Below are 22,135 nucleotides of genomic sequence, written 5' to 3'. Positions count from 1 at the left end.
ATTGGCATTGACGAACGTAAGCTGCTGCCACCCCCAAAAGATTACTGTGAAGCAGAATAGGCGAATTCGAGCAAAACTAAGAGCAACCGTTCGCTACCTGGTTGTGATTATTGGAACTACAAAAAAAGTGCAATTCCCAAAATGCTTGCTGGCACCTATATGGAACTCGACTTTAAATGTAATATTTTATTGAATTACCAACAGTGGGAATGGTGAAAATGGATAATAAAGGTAAGAAAAAGCATTACCTTTCATTTGATATATATTGTTTCTGCTTCGGGAGATTATTAGAGCTTCGCAAGTGTATTTATGGTTACGAACTGTTAGGTTATATGTTTGGTTCTTGGCGCAGATGATGCTAATCAAGAAAATAAATCCGTTAGCATTTGAAAACACATTGGAAAACGCTGAAGACTGAAAATAATTGGTGATTCTCTATCCAGGATTAGAGTGACTATATACAGAGTGGCGACAATGTCAAAATTGGAATGATAATTATCTGTCAGTGTCATTCCAATCGAGCAGACAACCTATCCACCGCGAATGCAGGAAAGAGAAAGAAAAACCTAGAATAAACCGCATTGCATACATTTGGGATGACTTGGCGCCACTCTGTATATAGTCACTCTATCCAGGATATGTAAACTTTACAGCTGACTCTATGTACTTTTGTTTCATGCGGTACAAAATCAAACATTAACATTTTTCTGCCATAAAGTTAATTAATTCGAATATTTTCACTTACCTTAACGTATAGATAAACAAATTTCTTCCAATATTTCGCTATCTAAAATCCTGACAATTGAAAGGGTTAATCAAAAACTGCATTTTATTTCAGTTTTTTTCAAAAATGTATGGAGTTTGACAGCGATTTTTGAAAAGTAAAATCGCTGTCAAACTCCATACATTTTTGAAAAAAGCTGAAATAAAATGCAGTTTTTGACTAACCCTTTCAATTGTCAGGATTTTAGATAGCGAAATGTTGGAAGAAATTTGTTTATTTACGTTAAGGCAAGTGAAAATATTCGAATTAATTAACTTTATGGCAGAAAAATGTTAATGTTTGATTTTGTACCGCATGAAACAAAAGTACATAGAGTCAGCTGTAAAGTTTACATATCCTGGATAGAGAATCACCAATTATTTTCAGTCTTCAGTGTTTTCCAATGTGTTTTCAATTTTTTTTTTCGTGATTAGCATAATCTGCGCCAAGAACCAAACATATAACCTATCAGTTCGTAGACATAAATTCACTTGCGAAGCTCTAATAATCTCCCGAAACAGAAACAATATATATCAAGTGAAAGGTAATACTTTTTCTTACCTTTATTATCCATTTTCATCATTCCCACTGTTGGTAATTCAATAAAATATTACATTTAAAGTCGAGTTCCATATAGGTACCAGCAAGCATTTTGGGAATTGCACTTTTTTTGTAGTTCCAATAATCACAACCAGGTAGCGAACGGTTGCTATTAGTTTTGCTCGAACTCGCCTTGGAATTTGTAAAAAGCGCAAGAGATCGAAACACCCCATCGACATCTCTATATCGAGCTGCAGTAAACGTCAGCGACAGCATGTCCGGGGCTCAAAATTTGACAGCGGGCCCAAATCAGACTGCTGGCAGTTGAGTGAAACGCAGTGCTGAATTGCTATCTCATTTTCGCACACACGAGATGTTGGCGGCGAGAACATGGTTGTCTGCCAGGGGCTTGGATCGAAACATTTTGGCAGATTTTTACCCACACCTTTTTATATGGTTTTGCCAAGGTAAGTCACTTAAAATATTGTGGTAGGCTCAAAGAGAACAGCTTACTTCATAGATTGTAATAGGCGAATAAACGCAAAACTAATGAAGCCCATGCGACTCCTACATTTGGCTGTCCGAACTAGTAAAATGATGATCAGTTAAAATTTTTCGCTGGACGGATATACAAACCAAAACATTTTTTATTTAAATCTCAGTAAAATGAATATTGCGATCATTAAATTTTCTGCAGGTGGTTAGAAATCTTAATTACTAGCTAGCGCACTGGTTGTTGCAAATGGAATGTGTACTTAGGACAAGTAAATTGAGATCCGGATTTAGTTTCGGTGTGTATGGTTATGTTTATAGGTGCGGGGCCGAAAAATTTAGATCCAGATATATTCATGAAAGTGTTCTACTTAATTGTTTAAGGTAATTTTAATGGTTTTAAGCAAAATTATAACAATGTTTCATCCAAGGCATGCTAAATCAAAGTCCTTATTGTTTAGTATTTATTATGTAATTAAATTTTATTTTATTTAATTAAAATGCAGGCAAATACAAATTATAGTAAGTATATATGTTATTTTCTAACCCAATCATAATATTTGATTGATTCCAAAGCGCGTATATTAAAAAAAATCACCCCATCGACATCTGCATAACGAGCTGCAGTGAACGTCAGCGACTGCATGTCCTGGGCTCAAAATTTGACAGCGGGCCCAAATCAGACTGCTAGCAGTTGAGTGAAACGCAATGCTGACATGCTATCTCATTTTCGCACACACGAGATGTTGGCGGCGAAAACATGGTTGCCTGCCGATGGGCTGGAAAAAATTCAAATTCGCTTCGGATTATTTTAGTTTTCTATTTGTTTGAACTTGAAATAAAAATATCATCATTTTTACCGCGGCGCCAACTACTTGTCGAGTAAAGCTTTTGTTGGCCTATTGCGGTACCTTCATTTCACAGTTTATGGCACATTGTGGCCCATCTTTTTGACATTTAAATTTTGATATGTTAGAAATTGGCAGCCCTGCCAATGTTTGTTATTGTCAAAACGATCAAAGCAGTCTGGCCGTGCGCGGACGAGTTTGACAGGTTTCACACGATGAGCACCTCGGCGGCACAGTAAAGCACAGACTGAACAAAATTTCTATGAATGAGGTGAATACAAGGGGTCGGCCACTCGGCACAGCCGTTTTTATGTTAGGCAACTTGAAACGAGCCGAACTGTGCCGATGCTGTACCGAAAGTGCCGAACTGCAAGATTTGTTAAATTTGTTATAATCTAATAGATCTGGCAACCGTGGGATATTATTTTGACAACTTGCAGTGCTTCCGTTTCATATGTAAAATTATTGAACCGGAGGTTTTTGAAACCGGAGGTGTGCCGCTTGATATCTTTGGAGTGCCGCGGCACAATGTGCTGAGTGTCCGACCTTTTCGGTGAACGGAATATTCTTAGCGACTTACCCTTGTTCAATATTCTATTTTTGAACGAATTCTGATGTTCACAATGAGGTTCTGTTCGTGATAAAATTCAAAGCTGATGCGTGCATTATCGGCGAGGCAGGCGAATAGTGTATGCTCATGAGGGATGTTCATCGATTCAAATGATCACTTTTTCGCGAATTCTGGAGTCTACCAATGCTTTCGTACTAAAGTCTCTCATTATAAATCATAATATTAATACAAAAATGGACATGAAAATAACGAAACCCACAAAATAAAATAAATACTTCCTACATATTTTTATCTTTATGCTTGCTGAATGTTGAACTGCTGTGAAAAAAAACGCAGCTTCAGTGTCATCAGCAGTAGTTAAATAAACATATCTACACGTACTGAATAAACGTATTTCCACAGACAAACAGACGGGACACTCGCTTTAATTCCATCGTCCAATCAAAAACTGCTCCTTTTTCAAAAAAGCATGTTTCGCAACATGGCCACACCGCGGCGCGCGAGTGTTGCTTCGAGTTTTCAGCTGCCCGAGAGGCTGGTCGCACTGGGATACAAAATTTGCATTACTTTTTTTTCTTCTTCATCTTCGCCCTCGATTCTACTCACGGGCGGGAGTACAAACCGTCATGAGTAATCGATATCTACAGCTCGGGCTGCAACGACGAACGGCGAGCGATGACTGTAGCTGTTAGCTAAACACACAGTCGCAAAAACTCGTTTCAGTGCATGAAGAAATAAGAGCGCGAGTTTTAAAGGGATGCTTACGCCGGTGTGTTTGTTAGCATGAGTACGCGGGTGTGAGAAATTTAGACCACAGGAGTGTGGACTTCGCAACACGGGTTACATGCGCGTAGAGAGCATTCGGTCTACTGAGTGGCTTGCCAGGGTACACTTTAGTACGAGGACTTAGTTTACTGAATCGCAATTGCTTAAAGCCCGTAGTAAGCACGACTTCCGCTTATAATATCATCAATCTTTAGTCTTGTGACTGTTCAGTCATTCCACATCCTTGTCATCGGCAAGTATCTGGATTCAGGATTTGCTGAAGATCGTACCCCGCGTGTTGATATCCGCTTGGCTCATAACAGCTTGTAGCGCTATGTTGAACAGCAGGTATGAGAGACCATCACCTTGACGAAACCCTCTGTGTGTTTCGAATGAATTTGACAATCCACCCGAAATCCGTACAGACCTGTGTAGTGTACCATCCACCGTAGATTGAACCAGTTTGACTAGCCTCCTGGAGAAGTTGTTCTCTTCCATGATTTTCCCATTTTCCATAACCCTTTCCGGTCGATAGTGTCATGTGCGGCTTTGAAGTATCTGCCACAGTGTAAATATTTCATCCATTATAGACCGTCCTTCGACGGACGGCTTGATAAGTTCCCACAAAGAAATCAGAATTAAATGGTCTATGGTTTAATGAGATTAAATGTGTTGCACATTGAGCGACTTGCATGTATGATGAAAGGTTTCAAGTTTCATAACACAGTTTATTCGGTTTATTCCTTTTATTCACAAACCAGTCTGTAGGTTAATTGGACATCTCAAATAAAAGGACAAATTCTTTAAACTCAATTGCACCACAATATGTCTATTTCAATAAAATGCTGGTTCTGTAAGATTATGTCATAGTATATAACAAATCAGACAATTTTCAAACTGCTCTATCCTTTTCCCTTTATCAAACTACTAGCTTATTTACAATTTTGCTTTCAAACCACCCATCAGCTTCTCTAATTTCATTGCTTTTTGCAAATCTCCTTTAATCTTCAGTTTACCAGTCATGAACGCGCTGGCAGGCTTCAACTTACCACTAAACATGTCGAAAAAGTGCTTAGAGTCCATCGTGAGAGTGGCGTCAGCATCAACCGGCGGCTTACCTTTGCCGACTTTCCCTGTACCATTCTTGAGGTCAGCAAACCAAATTCCTGCTTCTTCCCCTTTGACGTTAAACTCATAGATCGCTCTGGTTTTACTGACAATTTCATCACTAAGCAAGGATTCAATCTTTTGGAATAATCCTTCAATTTTACCCGCTGGTGCTTCGGCCTTCTTGAACGAAGCAGCGTGACTACCTTCAGCTGCAAATTCCAACAATTTTTCTGGATCTACGTCCAAGAAAAAGTCTGGCATCAATTTATCCGCATTTGCCGGTACACATGCATATTGTTTGAAATCGGAAACTCCTTCTGCCTTCAGTATTTCATCGTCAATATAGAAGTTTCCGCTGCAATTCCTGGGTTCCTTGCAAAGGATGGCGTAAGCCGCATCGCTCATAATTTCTGGTTTCCGTGAAAACTGATCGCTTTCTTTGCCAGTTAGCATCTCCATCGCTGCTGTGTAGATAGCAGTTCTGGGCCACAACGCATTGACAGCAATATTATTGTCCTTGAATTCCCGCGCCATGCCAAGTACACACATGGACATGCCATACTTCGCCATGGTATAAGCCACATGATTGCTGAACCACAAGGGATTCATATTCAAGGGCGGTGATATGTTAAGAATGTGAGCGTGGTTGCTCTTTTTCAGGTAAGGGATGCATTCTTTGGATCTGAAAAAAAAAAATTGATTAAGATACTTATTTCGGTAAAATTGTAGTTTACCTACACCAAAAAAGTACCCCGAGTATTGATATTATGCATAAGATCATAACGTTTCATATCGGTTTGCTCGGTAGGGGTGAGGGAGATTGCGCTAGCATTGTTCACCAAGATGTCTATTCCGCCGAATTTATCCACTGCACTCTTAATCGCGGCGCGCACTGTATTTTCATCACGGACATCCACAACACAAGGTAACGCCTTACCGCCAGCAGCCTCGACTGAAATAGGAATGAACGATACAGTGTTAAATTTAATGCACAATACGATAATCTTTCTATTATTTGCATTTTATATAACATGTAATCCTAAATTTGAAAGCCCGATGGAAACTGTTCTATGTTTTTTCTGATCGTATACGTACTTTCAGCCGCAGCCGTATATATGGTCCCAGGTAACTTCGGATGAGCTTCAGCAGTCTTGGCTGCTACCACTATGTTGGCACCATCTTGTGCGGCTTTTAGGGCAATCGCCTTACCGATTCCTCTAGATGCACCCGTAATAAAAAGTGTGCGGCCAGCTAATTTTCTGTAAGTAGTAGGTAAAATATTTTTAAATATTGAATAGTACTAGGTACTTTCGCATCTGATTCTGATTTACACTTTTAAAACCGGTTTTTAAGCAAACAGATCCGTACCCTGTATTTTTCATATTTTCTTATGTCCGTATCTTCCTACTAAGTGACGTGTCTATTTGTGAAATTATGCAGCAATGAAGGAATGAATATAAGTGATCCAGGAAATTGAACAATTTAATTTGCAGTTGAATATTTCGGAATAAACATACAGATAACGCTTGCTTTGCAGTATTATCTTGGCCTTATCATTCTGGCTGATAAATCGTTTTAGGTTGTTGAAAATACATCTCCATAAAGGCTCAAAGGGCATTTTGATTTGAAGTATACATACCCGGTGTTGACAATCATTGTAGTCACGGTTGTGTAGAATGACTTAACACAAAATCGTCAGATAAATGAATGGAATCTATAAACAATAGTACACTGAACTTGCGAATGCAATAACACTTCATCAAGGAGCGGTATTTTTACTGCAATGACTTTCCTCTACGCCTATCAACTCAACTTTACCGTAATAAATGAAACATTACAATAGTTTCATTTGAGGTACAAAGTTCATTCGCTGTTAGCAGAGTGGTATGCAGTATACACAAATATTCCGAATTGAAAGTGGTGTTCGTGACGCAAAACACTGTACGTACGCAATGGGTTCACTTTCAAAGTTCATTTTTTGTTAGAATGTGTAATTTCGCTGAACGGAAAACCTGAACTCAGCTTTTTGATAACATTGTTCCACTATTTTTGTTTGCTGGAAATTATTTACATAACTGGATAAAACCGAAAGTGAATAAAATAACTATTATTAGGGTTTTGTCAAAAAGAAGCAAATGAACATTAATCATTTTTATTTATAAACGAATACTTACTCTCTTATTATTTAGTATGCCAGTATGTACGAAAAAGTTATTGATAACGAATTCTTTCATTTTAACTACTTAGTTTACAGCTATTTAGATGAAAAAGTAGCTTAAGCATGTTACTTTCGGTCATTGGCGGAACTAGGGGGCTAGGGGGGGCTAAGCCCTCCCTAGGAGAGATTTAGCCCCCCTAGAAAATGGACTTGGCCGACCGAATAAAATGGCTGAAAAAAATGCCGTGCGTTTTAGCCCCCCCCCCCCCCCCCCCCCTAGGAATGACCCGCCAATGCTTTCGGTGTTACCCCGATACACAACAAAAATAACATAATAGTGATCAAAATTAGAAATTACTATACATTATTTATGAAAGTTGGTAAAATTGTCAGAGAACATGTTGCTCATACAAGAATCGTGGTAAATTTGAATAGCTTTTTCATGGTACTTTCAAAAAGCAAGCGTTTTTAGAAACATGATAGGAGATATTCCGCATTTTGTACCTTACTGGACACCGCAGTCTAAAAGTACGACTGACACAAAATGTGCGACATAATATGACAGCTGTAGGAAGAAAGAGAAAGAGCGACAACGGCAATGTTGCTGTTTTGTATTGTCATATACATTGGCATTAGAGAAAATAATTTGGATTAATCCAGGTTCAGCTGCAAAGCACAATACCTTGGTTCTCATTACACTATATATGCCAACATTTTGTTGTCAGGGGACTAAAATTGTTAAAATTTTACGGGCTGAACATCAACGACAATTGGCGACAATAAAGTTAAATTATAGCTTAAAGGATGTGTTTAACTGCTTTCTGCTTAGTTTCATTTGTTTTAAAATCAATCAACCAGTAAGTAAATGCCAGAATGAAAGGTACCAAACAGGTACCAAAATCATTGAGTGGCACATGGGCAATGTATGTAGGTTGACAGCCACACAATCCCTCTGGTTGTTGTTAACTCGTATTAACTTTATGTTTATACCCATAAACACATTCGCTATTGGATCAATTCCGGCTATCCGTGTTTGCATTCATTCAGCGTATTTAGAGTGTGTTTGAGGTTTGATTCATTTCAGCATGGACGCGTAATCATGAGTAAATGAACTCAGTTGAAATAAAAATAAACGAACTTGGTATCAAGTATGAACACTAGTCTTATTATATGAGATTTTTATAACCGATCTCACATAGACTCCGTGGCGCAACGGTAGCGCGTCTGACTCCAGATCAGAAGGTTGCGTGTTCAAATCACGTCGGGGTCAATCTCTACTTTTTTATGAAATTTTAAAGCAGTTTTCTTATTTTGCTTGCATTAGCACTAAAAACAAATTCAATCAACCAATAAATATTCAACAACATTTCTACTATATTCATGCAAAGATTTTTATCAATTAAATAGGCTCCTGGACCAGGATGTCTTCGTCTATGGCAGTAGTGCCCAGGCATAAGCGTGGTGCGGGCCAAATCAGATCGCCCCATGAGTCCGCGGGCCGCAATGACCTCTGGCCATTCTTTCGCATACAAAATGTAAAATAGGCAGCTATTAGCAATCACCACAAGATTTAAACCGCAGAGCAATCAGATCTACAATATGCACGAAGTACTACGACTGAACTGAGTGACCCCTGTGTCATCAAAAAAAATATTCATAAGTCTGCCATCCCTCAAATTAGCCCGCGGGCCGCACGAATTATTACGAAGGGCCGCATGAGGCCCGCGGGCCGCGCTTTGGCCATCACTGGTCTATGGCGTGTCTTCGTTTACGTTCCTCTCGTAGGAACGAAAAACAGCATTTTAGAACCAAATTTGATACCAATTACATTGAAGCTTTTACTAAGCATCAATATTTAAGGATTATCTTTTCATTATCGACAAAAGATAACGTAGGAAAAGGGGGAAGTTCCCCAGCGCCGGACAGCTCCCAATACCGGACACTTCTGACTTTCAAAGTAGCTAATACGATAAAATCAATAAAAAGGATAAAAAATTAACATGTGTGATTTTATAGGACAGAAAACATGAAAACAGAGATTAATTTTGTTTGTTTTTATCAACTGCCGATCGAATTGTTATGTTTCGGCTAATTTTTGAATCAGCGTTACAGTATTATTCGTACCGACGCCACGCGGTCGACCTTACTCGACGTAAACCAACGATAACAAGGGGGGTGGGAGAGTGGCCTTTAGTCAGAGGCGTGTTGCATCACAACCCATGACTGAACTAACCCGCGAAGAGGAAAACAACACTGTACCACTTGAGGAACAAGCAACGCAGTATTGTACCCTTGCCTCTCCGGGATATCGATCGAATAGAGATCGTTCCGCGTAACGGGCCAGCACCTATTCGTTCACGTGATTAAAGGACTCCACCTTGCGTAACAAGGAACGTTTCCTAATCCCGTCTAGTCGGACTTACCAACGGTGAACGTATTCGACGGAGGCGAAACAGTAAAGCACTCGAAGCTCGAACGTGTTGTCGCGATGAATATTTATTTCGAACTAATCTTACATCTATGATCTATCGGAGGGCGCTCGTATTTATGCCCAAAATCGCCCGTACATTAGATATGGGCACAATAGATCTCTTGTTACATGCGCTATTGTGCTTGATTCGTCGGATCGGGTGCCAAGAGTCTATTGTTCCACTTAGTTTCTGTTATGTTTGATAGCTAGGGTAGATTTTCCTATTATTGGCCTATCGTTTTTATTCAATATTGTTAACTGCATAAAACTGACTTAAGTGATAATTGGTTAAATATTGTTGAATGCATAAGTGACTTAAGCGGCACTGGATTAGATATGGTTAATAACATAACTAGCTCAAGCGACATGTATAAAATATCTTTCTTTATTAAATAGTTTCGTTTTTCATGTATAAAATATCTTTCTTTATTAAATAGTTTCCAAGCTCCATAGCTCATTTTGCCACTAGGATATTCAATTCGTTAAAAAATATAAATTGTACTCAGTGATTCCCGTCACCCAGTACCGGACACAGAGCCGTCCCCCAATACCGGACAGCAAAATGCTTTGCTTGGTTCACTCAAATTCTTGAATGAAATCAAGATTTTGCAAACAAAAAGAGATTGAAAAAAGAGAAAACATCACTTATACCGAACCGGTTATCTTAAATATGAAAAAAAAGGGAACCAATTAATGATAAATTTATCGAAGAAAACAGAAAAGCTTCGATGTAGTACGTAAAAGCTATTGATTTGTATGCAAAGCAATTTTTCAAACATCTTTAGTATGTATGCAAGCAATAAGAGATTTTAAACATTTTCACATGTATTTTTCAGAATTATAAGCCCCGAATTGGTTTATTTTATGATTTCTCTTAAGTGTCCGGTACTGGGAGACACAATTTTTAAGTAATTATTTTTATCGCTTTCTCATTTGGCTTTTAAAATGGCTCGTTAGTGATGCAAGTATCCTATTTTTAAATTACTCTTCCAGTTAATAAAAACTAAAGTAATGCTAAGTGTTGATTTTATATATGTCAAAATGCTTAGGTGTCCGGTACTGGGGGACCGCCCCTATCACTTTTATTTTTATTTTCAAAAATAAAACTATCTTGATTTTTTCAACCTGTTTGGAATCATAGTTCCATAGTTCTCATAGTTGATGTAACAACCAAAATGACCAAAATGTACTTTTTGGCATTCCTAAATTTGTAAGATATATGCCCAATAGTCCAACAGCATTTGTTTGTACGAAAATTTTCGGGTAATTGCAAAAAATTGATTGTTTTAAACGCATGGTATAGTAACATATTTCAACATAATTCAACGGAAATGTTGACAAAATGTTTAGTTTGACAGAATATATTCATTTGCGGAACTAGAGAGGGCAGGATTAAACCCCGCCCCCAAAAAAATCGACTCAAATTTTCGAACTTAAATAACTATAGTTGGAAAACTATAGATAATAAAAACTGGAATTCATTTAGGAGATCTCATTCATTAATGTGCATTTAATTTAAATAATCCGACGAAATAAAACGGTCCTATAGCTCTCCTTAGAAATGAGCGCTAGTTTCGCCAATGAAGAAGATACATATTTATTTCTTTGAAAATTGTTTGTTCAGAGAACACAAATAAGCGCACAATATAAAAAAAAGCTATGCCCCGAGTGAGGATCGAACTCACGACCTTAAGATTATGAGACTTACGCGCTACCGACTGCGCTATCGAGGCAGACGTCTGCGCCGAAAATCATTGTTTTGAAAAAATTTGGGAATAAACTTAAAATTGTCAACATATTTACTGTTTAATAAAATAATAACAGTGTATATCTTACATATTTGATGCTCGGTTGACACTAGAAATTCTATACTATTCTGTTTCTCTTAAACCGTAAACTTCTTTGAGGTGAAGACCTGAAAAGTATATAGTCTGTTCAAGAGTCAGCCGAGACTTTCGATTCACGATGCGACGAAGTAGGCGGAGAAACATGCTAGCGCATTCAAGGTCCGGAAGGCACCGAACCGGAACGACAAACAATACACGACACTTAAAACCGGCGCCAGGAAGCTGTTCCTAGGGTTGCCAAGTCTGAAAATTACAAAAACCGGCCGGTCGGTCCTGCCTTAAAAAATGCGATTGACAGTTGTAAATGGGATGAGCAGTCAGTTGTGGAGATAGCGAACGGCAGGACATCACAGTCGCAACAACAACGAACAATGAATGGGTTATTGAAGATAGCTAGTTTTAGAGTGACAACTACTTGCTTCTGGCGCTAGTGGACAATTTAATGTATATTACAGCAAGGTATTGTCACTGCTAAACTGATTATCTTCAATTGTGCTTCAATGATCCACTGCTCAGAATTGCTTATAAATTTATCAGAAAATTTAACAAATCAGGTAAAAAGTACAAATCCGGCTTCACATGTCGGAAAACCGGCCTTTTTGCCGGATTGACCGGCCACCGGCTTTGCAAGTAAAAACCGGTCGGGCCGGCCAAAAACCGGCCACTTGGTAACCCTAGCTGTTCCGAGAGCGGCTGACGAAGCCTAGACGGGTCATGGTTAATGGGTCAAACTGGACACAACGTAGTTGTCGGAGCAGGAGTTTTATGTTCTTGGTTTGGCAGATCGTACATCACGATGGATACAATCAACGGGAAAATCTATCTGGATAAATGCCTCAAAAACTGTTGAAAACTGTTGTTGGTGTTGAAAAACAAATTTGCTTTGCAGAAACAGTGGATAAAAGTATCAAAAGAAGTCTGGTCTCATCACTGCCCAAAACCTGACGAGTGGTGTCAAGGGTAAGGTGCGGGCATTCGGTTGTGGAGGGGAGATCCCATAAAGCAATCACGCAGATACCTAACCATAATGTTGCAACCTATGCCCTGAATGTTTGAGGATCTGGCGCAATGTAAAGAATGGCCCACTGTCGACCGACCTTCCATGAACTTCCCACAAAGCTACTGGTCAGTCGACGGAATATGACTTGCGAAAATCCTTTGTAGATGTCACTCAGAATAGTGACCGCTCGGTAGATCTTACAAACGACAAGCTATAATCTTCATGCTTTCGACAGCTTATGATCGTAAATCCGCAATGCTCACTTGAGTGAATGACTTTTTCCATTCTTGGTTACAGGCATTTACTTGTAGACAAAAAATGTCGGGCCTCCTTGTACAGGTTGGGCCACCGTTCAAAATCCAATAATTACGAATGTAAATTCAATATAGAGACATGAAAAGAATGATTTCCGTACACAACGGCCCTTATAAGTAAAAATATCCTTATTTTAATTACATTTTTGCGAAATTTTGGCGATATTGTAAAATCACTATTGCTACAATCGTTTTTACCGAAGTGTACTACTACAATGAAAAACAAAACAACAACAATCTAGGTTTTTATCGTATTCATTTAGCCTTATTTCATCACATTTTACGTAACGTGACAGACATTATCCAGCGAATAAGGCGTTTCTACGCTTAAAATTATGGTGGTCCAACCATGACTACTCAAGTGGCCCGACCTTTACAATAAGCGCTTTTGTAGTATTTCACCTTATCCTAACCAAACACCTCACTGGAGGAGATTTTTCTATAGTCGTGTGAAGCGCAACACACTTAATACTTTTTCAACATTTATCTCGAAAATTGCATTTCATGAATCGTTTCTCGAAGAAAAGTTTACTGCGCCTGCAAAACTTTTTTTTTTTTTTGAGATTTAGTCACTGAATTCAGTACGCGTGTTTTGAATAAACGATTGAAACTCACAATATTGTGAAAAGCTAGCTGTCACAGTAAGAAGTTTTACAATGGTTGTATCATAGATATCATGAGTTACTAAAACTGTAAAATCGTGATGGCCCGACGATAACGATAATACCCTACTCATTTATTTGATAGTTGTAGACGGTTGGATTGGCAATGCGGTAGAAAGTCATTACTTGACATTTACGGATGCTGATCACAAGTTAGTTTTTCCTGCACCAATCGACTAACAAATCCAAGAGCCTCTGCAGCCGGACACAGCCATCTATAGAAAAAATCACCGAATATAAATTCTGTTAAAGATTTGGGCATTCTCTTGGACAGAAAATTATGTTTTGCTCAGCATGTTGCAGTTAATACCGCTAAGGCTTACGTTATGCTGGGCTTCATTAAAAGGAATACGCAGCAGTTCGACGATATCTATTGCCTGAAGTCGCTCTACTGTGCGATCGTACGCAGCATTCTGGAATATGGTGTGCTTGTATGGGCACCCTACCATGCTGTCCATATCAACCAGCTTGAACGAATCCAGCGTCACTTCATTCGATATGCTCTGCGAATGCTACCCTGGAATGATCCAATTCGTCTGCCTCCGTATGAACACCGATGTGCTCTTATACGCCTACCTACTTTGACCAACAGGAGAACTATATTGCAACGCTTGTTTATATACGATCTTCTGGAAAGTAATATTAATAGCCCGGAGTTGCTTGGCCAAGTTCGGTTCAACGTACCAGATAGGCATACCCGACGAGCGGATTTCTTTATACTGCCGATACATCGTACTCTCTTCGTCAGAAGTAATCCAATTGACGTGTGTTCTCGTGAATTTAATATTGTGTCTGACTGTTATGATTTCAATGTAACCAGGCTGGCAAATGAGTGAACATGTGCAAATATATCACCTCTGTTTTCTAACTCCTATCTCTACCTCCACGAGGTGCCGGCTGGGGTACGGTAGCCAAAGTTGCGCACCTGGTGGTACGCAACTTTGGTTGTCGTATGCAGACAGAGAAGGTGGAACACTCGCCGTGTGGTTTCCGGCTACCTAATCGTGCAGTTCGGCGCAGGATTTTCGGAGGGCGCGGCTGCGGGGTGTGAGCACACCGGGAGAGAGTTATTTTCTCAGCTGGCTTAGCACAGAGAGAGAGAGAGAGAGACTCTTAATCGGTCTGTTTTACACAATCTGCACTTACGCCCTTTGGCGGTTGGTGCCGAATTGTACGTTTGGGCAAAAATTGAGCCACGGGACCTGATCCTGCCGGGAGTCGGCAAATCAGGTGCCCCTAAGTCAAGGTCTATCTCCGTGCCGATGACTGAATGGCTGGAGGGGTGAAAACATGCCAGTCGCGAACGGAGTGCTTTGGGCATCTTGCCCCTACTGTGCCATGCGGGGCTCTGGTACGGTCGATCTTTGTTGTCCCTTGCGTTTCGTGGGAACAGCATAGTAGTCCTGCCCAATTTCCCTTATGGGTTTTACGCCAAGTGCGTTCTGGCCAACTTAATTGGCTTCGCTTACAATTTGCTGTCTGATCTGTGTTGGAGATTGTTTGTGCATATACTCCGCTAGTCAAATAGTTAGAGTCGCACAAATAAATCTTCAACACAAACGGGCAGCAAATTTGTATTTATGCGAAAAACTTTTTAATGGCTCTGTCACCATCGCATTGGTCCAGGAGCCATATTTTCGCAAGGGGTACTTTCATTCGACGGATATTGGAAACCAGAACTTTGCTGTTTTCAGCAAAACTGGTATGACAAATCCTCGTTTGATGCCCAGGGCATGCATATTGTTGCATAGGTCAATTAGTGCATGCCTTATCTCTGAGTTGACTACTCGAGATATTTGTGCAGTCACAGTAGAACTCGTCGTGGATGATGTCCATAGGCGCTATGTCTACTGTTCTGCATACTTACCACACGATGAACCGTCTCCCAGCGACGATTTCAGAAATGTGGTGAGATACTGCCAATCTAGTGGGCTTCCGCTCATTGTAGGCAGTGATGCCAATGCCCATCACATCATTTGGGGCAGCTCGGATATCAATCTGAGAGGCTCTGATTTGATGGAATATTTGAGTGGTACCAACCTTGGAATACTCAACATTGGCAATTGTCCAACTTTCATACGAGCTGGTAGAGAGGAAGTGTTAGATATAACACTCTGCTCTAACAGGATCAGTCATGAGTTGGCACAATGGCATGTTTCAAATGAGACACCAATATCTGATCATTGCTTTATATATTTTGATCATTTGGGTGTCTCCTTGAACGCTGCAACATTTCGCAATCCGAGATTTTCTGACTGGGAACTCTTTGAGGAGGAACTGGCGACGAAATTTCAAGGATTCGAACCGACGATTGAGTCATCGATCGACTTGGATGTGGCTGTAGATGTCACAACATCTTTTATTGCGGAAGCTTTTGAAGTAGCTTGCCCACTAAAAACTATTAAAACGACTAGAGGAACACCATGGTGGAACTCTCATCTCGCGGAACTAAAGAAACGATGCAGGAGAGCCTGGAACAGACGTCGGAGGGATGGCGTGGAGCCTTTCAAGCAGGCCCGGAAAGCCTATGCAAAGGCTTTACGATCTTCAGCACGCACGAGCTGGCACAGGTTCTGTAGCAACGTTTCCAGTTTCGGCGAGGCAAGTCGACTTAATAAAATACTGTCAAAATCGAAAGATTATCAGGTTAATAACATTCGAAGTTCGAACGGTGAATACTGTTCGAATGACAATGAAATCCTGGAATGTCTCTTTTATAGTCACTTTCCGGGCTGTGTGGAACCTGAAGTTCGAAACGATCCAGAAATCGTTTTAGGTGGCTTAGACTCATGGGCTTTTGCTCGGAGACTTGTCACAACTGAAGCGATTGAGTGGGCCGTGAACAGCTTCTCTCCATACAAATCTCCTGGAACAGATGGAATATACCCTATTCTACTGCAAAAAGGATTCAAGTACTTCAAACACATTCTGAGAAGGATGTTTGTGTGTAGTATTGCTATTGGGTACATCCCAACTCAATGGCGTGAAATAACCATTAAGTTTATTCCTAAAGGTGGACGCGCGACATACGAGCAAGCCAAAAGTTTTAGACCAATCAGTCTAACGTCTTTCTTGCTTAAATCACTTGAGCGGATTGTTGATCACCACATCCGCGAAACAAGCTTAGTAGAAGTTCCTCTTCATTCAGCACAGCATGCTTATCAAAGTGGCAAGTCTACAACCACTTTATTACATGATGTGGTGGATAAAATTGAGGTTGCTTTTTCCCAAAAGGAATCTTGCTTAGGAACTTTTTTGGATATTGAAGGCGCGTTTGATAACGCATCTTTCGCTTCCATTTTGGAGGCTGCTCGTTATCATAATGTGCCTTCAATAATCATAAAGTGGATAGAACAAATGCTTAGTAACCGATTGCTTTTTTCGTCCTTACGGCAAGCAAGCATTTGGAAGCAAAGTGTTTGTGGATGTCCACAAGGTGGCGTTCTCTCGCCTCTTTTATGGAACCTTGTGGCGGACGGCCTATTGAGGAAACTCAATGGTCTAGGCTATCCGTCATATGGTTTTGCGGATGACTATCTCATCCTAGTAGTTGGAAAGTGCATAAGCACATTATTTGACTTAATGCAGCAGGCACTACGTGTCGTAGAAACGTGGTGCCGAGAAACTGCACTTTCGGTAAATCCGAGCAAAACATCTATCGTCTTATTTTCAAGACGTAGAAATACCAATGGAGCTCGCGCTCTGCGCTTTTACGATTCGGATGTTGATGTTGTGAACGAAGTGAAGTACGTGGGGTTGATTCTCAACTCCAAGCTTGACTGGTCCACAAATATTGATTTCCGAATTAAAAAAGCGTGCATGGCCTTTGGGCAATGTAGACGAGCAATTGGCAACTCTTGGGGGCTTAAACCCAAATACATACACTGGTTATACACGGTCGTTGTCAGACCGATACTGGCGTATGGTTGTCTTGTATGGTGGCAGAGAGGGGAAGTTGTGACTGTCCAGACAAAGCTAAACCATCTTCAAAGGATGTGTTTAATGGCAATGTCTGGTGCTTTTACTACAACTCCTACTGCCGCCCTAGAAGCTATTTTCAATATTAAACCTCTACACTTTCACCTGAAGCAAGAGGCACTAATATGTGCTTATCGACTACACGCGATTGGCCTTTGGCAGTCTGTGGACGGTTCCACTGGTCATACTCGACTGTGGTCGCAAATTGTTGCTGAGGACAAGTTTGCCCTTGCTCCTAGCGATGTAACGCTCATGCGTACTTTCCCGTATAGGACTTTCTCAAGTGACTTTCCTCCTAGAGAGGATTGGATGTCAGGCTACATGGAAAGGAAAATTTCCGACTATGTGGTCTGTTATACCGATGGTTCCTTGTACGAAGGTCGCGCGGGTGCTGGTGTTTACTGCCGTGAGCTGGAATTGGAGGAATCCTATTCGTTGGGTAGTTACTGCACCGTTTTTCAAGCTGAAATCTTTGCAATTATGTGCGGAGCTCAGTTTGCACTTCAGAAAGAACTGATAGGCAAGATTATCTACTTCTGTTCTGACAGTCAAGCCGCTATAAAAGCCCTTTGTGCGGCTAATTCTAAATCTAAAACAGTCATCGCCTGCCACACCCAATTAGAAGAACTAAGCATTCTAAATGCCGTTCATCTGGTTTGGGTTCCTGGCCATTCTGGTATAACCGGAAATGAATGGGCTGATGAACTAGCAAGATCTGGAGCAGAAAAGTCGGTTTTCGGACCGGAACCTGCTTTACCAATTGCGGCATGTTGGATAAAACAAAAGATTCGATCTTGGTTTTCATCTGAACATGTACGTTATTGGGAAAATCTTGAAACTTGTCGTCAAACGAAAAGTTTCATTGTTAAGCCTTGTGAGAAGGTTGCGAAATTTCTTTTGCAACACTCAAAGGTAAATTGCAGTATTCTTGTCAGATCACTGACTGGTCACTGCAGACTAAATTATCATATGGCTACGATTCAGCGAGCTGAATCGTTTCATTGTAATTTATGTGAATCCGACTACGGTACACCATATCACGTAATTTGCAACTGTCCTGCAGTAGCACAATTGCGTCATAGGATCTTTGGATCCTACGTCTTAAATGAATCGGATTTTAGGAAACTAAAATTACGAGACATTTTGATGTTCCTTACCGAAAGCGGTATTGAGCTATAAGCTCTTATTTATCATGAGTATACCCCCCAGGGGGTGTACTTTTGATAAGTTAACTACCAAGGATTGCAGTATCCCCTCGGGGGTACAAAAATCTCTCGGTATATATATGTTTGTGTTTGTCCAAATTCCTCATCCACCCCTTCCTATTCCTCCTGTTTTCCTTCCCGTCCTCATCAGGTAAATGATGACACGGGCAAGATGGGCAAGGCACAAATCTTCCACATGATTGTGAGGAACGTGCTGCTCGAGCCAAAGATGCTGATACCTGATACTAAAACTGTAAAATCGTGATGGCCCGACGATAACGATAATACCCTACTCATTTATTTGATAGTTGTAGACGGTTGGATTGGCAATGCGGTAGAAAGTCATTACTTGACATTTACGGATGCTGATCACAAGTTAGTTTTTCCTGCACCAATCGACTAACAAATCCAAGAGCCTCTGCAGCCGGACACAGCCATCTATAGAAAAAATCACCGAATATAAATTCTGTTAAAGATTTGGGCATTCTCTTGGACAGAAAATTATGTTTTGCTCAGCATGTTGCAGTTAATACCGCTAAGGCTTACGTTATGCTGGGCTTCATTAAAAGGAATACGCAGCAGTTCGACGATATCTATTGCCTGAAGTCGCTCTACTGTGCGATCGTACGCAGCATTCTGGAATATGGTGTGCTTGTATGGGCACCCTACCATGCTGTCCATATCAACCAGCTTGAACGAATCCAGCGTCACTTCATTCGATATGCTCTGCGAATGCTACCCTGGAATGATCCAATTCGTCTGCCTCCGTATGAACACCGATGTGCTCTTATACGCCTACCTACTTTGACCAACAGGAGAACTATATTGCAACGCTTGTTTATATACGATCTTCTGGAAAGTAATATTAATAGCCCGGAGTTGCTTGGCCAAGTTCGGTTCAACGTACCAGATAGGCATACCCGACGAGCGGATTTCTTTATACTGCCGATACATCGTACTCTCTTCGTCAGAAGTAATCCAATTGACGTGTGTTCTCGTGAATTTAATATTGTGTCTGACTGTTATGATTTCAATGTAACCAGAAGTACCTTTAAACTTAGAATAAGTCTATATTAAAAACTGTCTGTGCGACATAGTCGAAGACCAGTAAATAAATAAATAATTCCAGATCATCTGCATACATCAGCTGCCAGCCTACTCCAAGCAGCTCCTTTTCGGAGCTAACAGGCGTGAATTTTATTCACGTATCACACATTTGAACGCTTGGTAGAAATTAATTATGTGATCAAGTAGTCACTGTTCCATTAGAATTGGGATTCAAAGTTTTTCCAATTCTATTATTCCATCATCTACGTAACTGAAGCGCGTAACTTGTCGATACACTATTAGCAAGCCGCGAATTTTCACTGTTTTTGTAACACGTACCAACGAAAAATGATAGTGTTTTGTATTGCATTTCAGAGTGTCTGTAAGGACTCGTCATAAAAGGAAAAGCTGAGGAATTGAGAGCTAAAAATCTAATGTTCAATAAAATGTCAATAACACAGGTCTGCAAAAAATAATTTTTTTTCCAAATGCATGAGATACTTTAGGTGAATTATATGTTTTTTGAGGTGCTGAATCCAAAACTGATTTCCGTTTCTCTCCATCACGTACAGATTTTGACGTAGGACTACGTCTTACGGCAAGTTTGGAGATAGGGTGTCATTCCAAAAAATCGAAAAATGCGAGCGTCACGAAAAATGAAAGGTTTTGAGCGCTAATAGCTCAGCGGCTTTCCGATCGATTTTCAATATTCTTACACCAATCGATCGGAAAATCTTCTAAGAATTGACCCAAATGAAGAAAAGTATGGATTCTTCATGTTGAACTATTGAAAAATTGAAAATAATGAACCTATGTTTTACCAGAATTCTCGCTTCGTGATTGGTTGGAAGATCCTTTACGATGATCTAAACCTATACCAATTTGATATCTGTGCTTGGGAAGTAAGCCAAAACAAGCGACAAAGTTTCCTCATTTCAACAAGATTTCTTAACACCGCGGTTAAACCTAGACCATTTGGATGTCCTTGCTTGGGAAGTACGCCAGAGAGAGTGACAAAGCCCCCTCGTGCCAACAGATTTCTTACGAACGCGATTAAACCTAGTCCAATTTGATGTCTGTGTTAGGGAAGTGTGCCAGAAAAAATGACACAAATTCGTTGTCCCAACAGATCGCGTAAATTCTTTACAGCGAGACGATTAAACCTCGGCGAATTTGATATCTGTGTTGGAAAAATGTGCTACAGCTGAAGTGTTCGGTTATAATTCGATTCTGTATGAATGGCAAGCATGCGTATTCATTAGAAGTGTAGTGAAAAGATGTGCTGTTGATAAAATAGGATTGAATTGGTAAAATCCCTTCAACGTGGGGAACCATGAGTAATAAAAACAATCTTTAATTTAAGTAGGGTAGCAGGAAAGCAATAGTTTGTGTTCTTGATTTTGTTAAATTGTTTTCAAATGCACAATCTTTTGAGGATTGAACGTTTGCAATGTTACTACTTTGATAAATGTTACATACAACGCATGTAGCATGTATATATGTTGCATATAGCATGTATACATCAAGAATCGAATGATTATTGCCCCTTTTAGTCTACTGTGATAATCATGTAATGCAACGTACCGCATTTTGCACTGTTAATCTGACACTAGAGTGGCTTTTAGTTTGATCTACTAATGCGTTTGACTTCTTTTTCCTTCTTCCCCTTCTTTTTCACTTCATTTTCTTTGAGCGAAATCGTGTGCGAGATTCGACTGTGATAATCGTGTAAATCGGGGTAGTCTAAATAGGGGCAAATGTCGCAATACAAGCATGAATACATGCTACTATCACTACAAAGAGACTTACGTAGTCCTGCGTCACCTATATATGCGGTCGTGTCTTGTACACAACCCCTCTGATTTTTTGCAAATTATACTTCTTAAATGGAAAAGTCATAAATTGGGTGGAAAAATTATTATCACAGATTCGTAATAAAGACCCTAAATAAGGTTTTTTTTAGTATTTTTGTAAATTTTTACTTATTAAATACAGGAAAAATACTACTGGACTGAAATATTTTACCTCTACTATTTTTTCTCTCTTCAATACAGAATTACTTTACTCAGGTACGCTAACTTGCGCACATTCAACTGCAGTGCCTCATAGAAGCAAAATCTGTAAAAAATATGTATGAAGCATTTGTCTAGTTGAATGTAATCTACAATTTTGCTGGATAGAGTAGTGCATTATTCTTTCCATTTATAATAGAAACGGCCTTTAAACCTTATTATATAAATAGAATGTTTGTTCGCGTTAAGGATAAAGTTGCAACACTATTATTGCGTAAATACTACAGATAATGGAGTACTCAGTTCAGTAAGATTGTAGATTGCATTCAGCTCTACAAATGTTTCATACTTAA

General features: G+C 39.9%; 1 protein-coding gene and 2 non-coding genes across 3 annotated transcripts; 1 reads left to right on the top strand and 2 right to left on the bottom strand.

The window, feature by feature from the left end:
- Positions 1 to 4,724: 4,724 nt before the first annotated feature.
- On the bottom strand, positions 4,725 to 6,895 carry LOC128740941 (hydroxysteroid dehydrogenase-like protein 2). The gene is made up of 4 exons (XM_053836520.1): positions 6,729 to 6,895; positions 6,185 to 6,348; positions 5,828 to 6,041; positions 4,725 to 5,771 (listed from the first exon to the last, which is right to left on the bottom strand). Exons 1-4 carry the CDS (start codon positions 6,743 to 6,745, stop codon positions 4,916 to 4,918), a joined length of 1,251 nt encoding a protein of 416 aa, XP_053692495.1. The 5' UTR covers positions 6,746 to 6,895; the 3' UTR covers positions 4,725 to 4,915.
- A 1,550-nt stretch (positions 6,896 to 8,445) lies between these two features.
- On the top strand, positions 8,446 to 8,517 carry Trnaw-cca (transfer RNA tryptophan (anticodon CCA)). Its single transcript has one exon. It is a non-coding gene; the product is annotated as a tRNA-Trp (tRNA).
- A 2,860-nt stretch (positions 8,518 to 11,377) lies between these two features.
- Trnam-cau (transfer RNA methionine (anticodon CAU)) lies at positions 11,378 to 11,450 on the bottom strand. Its single transcript has one exon. It is a non-coding gene; the product is annotated as a tRNA-Met (tRNA).
- Between the last annotated feature and the right edge of the window lie 10,685 nt (positions 11,451 to 22,135).

Source organism: Sabethes cyaneus, chromosome 1 (assembly GCF_943734655.1).
Source record: "Sabethes cyaneus chromosome 1, idSabCyanKW18_F2, whole genome shotgun sequence".
Taxonomy (NCBI): Eukaryota; Metazoa; Arthropoda; class Insecta; order Diptera; family Culicidae; genus Sabethes; species Sabethes cyaneus.
Note: the sequence above shows the minus strand (reverse complement) of the source record. Positions and strands in the feature narration are given on the sequence as shown.

What these genes read in the sequence shown, in the direction of transcription:
- LOC128740941 (XM_053836520.1), bottom strand. An exon ending in ATATACGGCTGCGGCTGAAA is followed by an intron (nt 6,042 to 6,184) that starts GTACGTATACGA and finishes TTCCTATTTCAG; the next exon opens with TCGAGGCTGCTGGCGGTAAG. An exon ending in ACTCGGGGTACTTTTTTGGT is followed by an intron (nt 5,772 to 5,827) that starts GTAGGTAAACTA and finishes TTTTTTTTTCAG; the next exon opens with ATCCAAAGAATGCATCCCTT.